This window comes from Thunnus maccoyii, chromosome 3 (assembly GCF_910596095.1).
Source record: "Thunnus maccoyii chromosome 3, fThuMac1.1, whole genome shotgun sequence".
Taxonomy (NCBI): domain Eukaryota; kingdom Metazoa; phylum Chordata; class Actinopteri; order Scombriformes; family Scombridae; genus Thunnus; species Thunnus maccoyii.
In genome coordinates this window covers 11,883,752-11,887,910 of record NC_056535.1, presented here as the reverse complement: position 1 = coordinate 11,887,910, position 4,159 = coordinate 11,883,752, and the positions used below count along the sequence as shown (strand labels likewise).

General features: G+C 43.3%; 1 protein-coding gene across 1 annotated transcript; it reads right to left on the bottom strand.

Moving 5' to 3' along the window:
* Positions 1-1,689: 1,689 nt before the first annotated feature.
* On the bottom strand, positions 1,690-3,806 carry msx1a (muscle segment homeobox 1a). Its single transcript, XM_042406877.1, has 2 exons — positions 3,284-3,806; positions 1,690-3,055 (listed from the first exon to the last, which is right to left on the bottom strand). Exons 1-2 carry the CDS (start codon positions 3,714-3,716, stop codon positions 2,637-2,639), a joined length of 852 nt encoding a protein of 283 aa, XP_042262811.1. The 5' UTR covers positions 3,717-3,806; the 3' UTR covers positions 1,690-2,636.
* Between the last annotated feature and the right edge of the window lie 353 nt (positions 3,807-4,159).

Sequence of the window (4,159 nt, the reverse complement as noted above, 5' to 3'; positions counted from 1 at the left end):
AGGCTTTAAACGTATCATTGAAATTGTTTGAATAAATGTCCAAAGGTCTATTGAACATCCTGATCATTTATTACTCATTTATCTTCGCTGTTTAGGCGACTTCTAATAACTCATTTTCCTTTCTTGGAGATCAGTGGGTTTTACTATGGAGTCAAACAGCCTCCTGTGATCTTTTGGATGATATAAACTAGTGAGTTTTGTTTTCCTGGCAAGATAGGGAGCCAGGGACAAAAGAAAGAAAGAGTTTAAAGAAAGGACGGATCCCCTTTGGCTCTTTTGTGTCAAGTTTCTCCTCTTTTCAGGGGGAGCGTTCATCCATGTGATTGAAACTTATTGTCGCGGCTTATGTATTAATTCATGCCCCGTGGATAAAATAGAGCGGAGACTGTCTGAGGAAGATACTCAAAATACAGCAAAAAAATATATAAATCTGCGATAAACTATGGCCTCACTATGAATAAAAGTAACCCTTAGAATATATTCTGATTTTAAAATAACTTAATAGGCGACTACCTTAGAGCAATCTGCATTTTAGTGTCAGAAAACAAAAGTTTCTTCTTGAAAAGTTTGTGCGCTTCTGTAATTTGCTGACAGCTCTGGTTCAGGACAGCAGCTTGTCAGCGCAGAGAGGAGAAGTGTTGCCCGTCCCAGTCCCCGTTGACATTTTAGGAATGATAAAAGTTCCGCCTTGCCTGGAGCTACAGCCTCGCTGGAGCCGGCCTCCGTCTGCGGCAGATTGCCTTTGCTCATTACAGCAATTATTTTACTCCAATTTAACCCCTGCCTGAATGGCAGAGAAGTCAAGAGAAAGCCTTTAAAACTGCCGCAGTGGAGTGGCCTGTAATTTCCCCCCTATCTGATCCCTGATTTGTCATTTAACTTCTGCTGATGGCAGAAAATGACTCATCAGAGCTTTAAATATTTTGTTTATGTTGTTTATGCGCTTCAAGAATGTGACATGTTTATATGTGAGGTTGCAACACCCTGTGTTCTCCATAATGGGGTGTCACCTGGCTCATTTTACACCCTAAACACTCCATAATGACACTAGTGGGTTGTTCACAGGCAATTTAGCCCCCGAGAACCAATCTCCAATATTTATCGGTGTGTTTTGAAGTCCGCGCAACTGGTTGTCGATATGTCCCCCCATCCCCACCCCTTAAACTCTTCTGGCGCCAACAAAATCTAGGTTAGTCGCTTCAAAGCAATGGACAACAGCTGTAGAAATACATTCCAACAAATAACATGTGACAAGTTGAAATTCAGAGGGCACTTCAGCACTGCGAGGCTGAAATTCACTGGCGATAAACTGAGGAAATGTGGACATGTACTGTCAAGATGTGGGTCACATGAAGATCTCGATGACAATCCAAAAAGCATAATATTTAAATCATGCTGTGGTCAAGCTGATTGATATTCCTATTTTTTATCTCTTTTTTTACATGCTTAATATAATAATTATTCCCTTCTGCTTATAAACGTCCCTGTTACCAAACTCACAACAGGCCTAAACCTAAAAATAGATAAAGAATTGTAAGATATGAATTATTATCTTAAAAATTTTCATTAAACATAAGAAAACATTCTTGTCCAGCACATTTTCTCCTACTTGTACGCTCTGCAGTAGAACTTATTTAATAATTCCAATAAGTCAAATTTGTGCAAGTGTCAGTCAAAACGAACAACCGCTTAATGAAAAAGAATAAACAATTTATTGTTAAGTTATGTCACAAATATATTCATAATATAAATGAGGATATTCTTCAAATATACATTATTTTACAGTACACATATCCCTTCCGAAGGGAATCATTCCAACAACAGACAGTGCTGTTATAAAAAAAAACAAAAAAACAAAAAACAAATGCTGTGGTTCTCCAAATTCACAAAGAGCATTCATTGACACTGGATCAGTAACCCCTGTAGTTACGCATTGATATGAATGCAAAAAATATTTAAAACGTGTGTGTGTGTGTGTGTGTGTGTTTGCAGTGTGAGTGCAGCCCACAGATGCAATGGAAGCCCAACATTAGTTTGTTGGTGCAAAATGTCAAGCTGCGCAATTGTCTCTTTCTGTATGACCCTTTTACCTGCAAGCATGAGGGCGAAGGAGTGGGCTTTTGACACACGGCCTGCTGTCCATACTTGACTGTCCATTCGTGATATATCATAGGCCTACAGGCACTAAGTTGTTTTCCACCTCTGCACCACAAAAATGTCCATCTTTAAGTCATTTAGTCTCATCTTATTGTTCTGAAATAAGATGTATCAATTTGTTCTTGATTGGCTTTATAAATTTGTTTCACTGCTTTGGCAGATTTGGTCCACTGACAAAAAAAACAGATTTAAGACTCAAGATTAAATGACTAATGAAGTTGGATTATTTTTGCAGTGTGTGTGAACTTACTGGCGAGGTCAAGAGAAGTGGATAAACTTCAAGGTCCTCAGAAGGGGGTCTGTTTGGAGGAAACTGGCCCCCTGACAAGATGTGACAGTGAGCTCTCCGCCAGGATGCCTCTTTATTTAGTACAGCGTCACCTCACCTGTCCACAGAACCCCCTCGCGATTGGGGCCCTCAGAAAGTAGTCTGAACCCCCTTGTGTCCCTCTGCACGTGCCCTTCGTCCTCCGTCCCTATCAAGCGAGGTGGTACATACTGTATCCGACGTGAGCGGCGTACAGTCCCACGGGGGAAACCGGCAGCGAGTGCCTCTGGAACGGGTGCGACCCTGCGTAGGATGCGGGGACGTGCGCACCGAGAGGAAATGAAATCCCGAATGCTGGAGGCAGCATAGGCTTAGCTGCCATTTTCAGTTTTTCAAGTTCTGCCTCCTGTAGTCGCTTGGCTTTGGCTCTCCTGTTCTGAAACCAGATTTTAACCTGGGTCTCCGTCAAGTTGAGGGAACTGGAGAACTCTGCGCGCTCGGCGATGGAAAGGTACTGCTTCTGGCGAAACTTCCTTTCCAGGGCCAGCAGCTGGGACGTCGTGAAGGGGGTCCGGGGTTTTCTGTTCGTCTTGTGTTTTCGCAGTGGACAGGCAGGAGGACTCAACCTTCCTGTAAATGACAAAAAGTTTTCATTTAAAACCACGGATTGTGCAATGCGTAATGCAAAATGCACGCAACACAAATACACTTGCTTCTCATGCAAAACTGTTGAATATGCAAGGGATCATATTCCACACGAGTCCAAACATGTTAAAGACTAAGTACATAAAAATGCACATCTTTTTTTATACTTCCCTATTTTTTCTACAATCTAGACCACATTGACACCGAACTTACGTGGAGGTGTAGGAGAAAAACGAGGGCTTTGTATCCATGAAGTCCTCTCTTGACTGTCCGGGCTCTCGGGTTTAATCAACACGTCTTCTGGCATGTTCATGAGCTCACCCACTGAAAACGAGGAGCTCATGGGTATAGCAGGAACGGAAGTATCCAGACTACCGAAAGAGCCCATCCGTACGCCCTTTCCCAGCGCTTGGGACGTCCCGGCAACCGACGGGGCATCGGGTGAATGCACCTCTCTGCTCGGTTTCCTATCAGCCATCAGCGCCTCGACGCTGAAGGGCAGAATAGCAACTTTGGGCTTCCCAGTGTCCTCCGCGGGGCTCAGACTGGTCTGCTTCTCGCCTCTACCGACGAGAACCGAGCGGGAGGGGAGATCTTCGGTTTTCAAACCAGCAGTCAAAGCTGACATGGCGATCGATGGGGCCATACAGGTCCGACTGACAATCGTGAGGTGACTCTCGTGGGTGATCGCAGAAAGAGGAACAGAAAAGTTGCAGCGGTGCGCCCTAAGGTGACGGTATCCTCATGTTTATGTGACCAAATTGGAGCGCAGGGCTATAATAAGGCAGGCGTGGAGAGAGAGGCGGCCAATCAGGGGCGAGATGGGCTGGCCCCAAAATCTCAGTGGGAAAGTTAACAATAGTTACTTTTTTCAACGACTTCAGATAAACATAAACACAACAAACTCTTAATGGGCCATGGTTTCATCAAGACTAAATACAACAAACTGATGTATGAACCCGAAAGTGTAATTATCCAATTATCTATTAAGTTATTAACATTTTATAACTTCGGCTATATGTGCATTTTCTTCTATTATTACCCTCCATGTATTATAACTCACTTTTCTGACCCAAACATTTTTGACAG

Excerpts from the sequence above, each read along its gene's own strand:
- msx1a (XM_042406877.1), bottom strand. The coding sequence starts at position 3,716 with ATGGCCCCATCGATCGCCATGTCAGCTTTGACTGCTGGTTTGAAAACC. Across the intron at positions 3,056-3,283 it reads TTTTTCTCCTACACCTCCAC|GAAGGTTGAGTCCTCCTGCC; the intron begins GTAAGTTCGGTG and ends TGTCATTTACAG.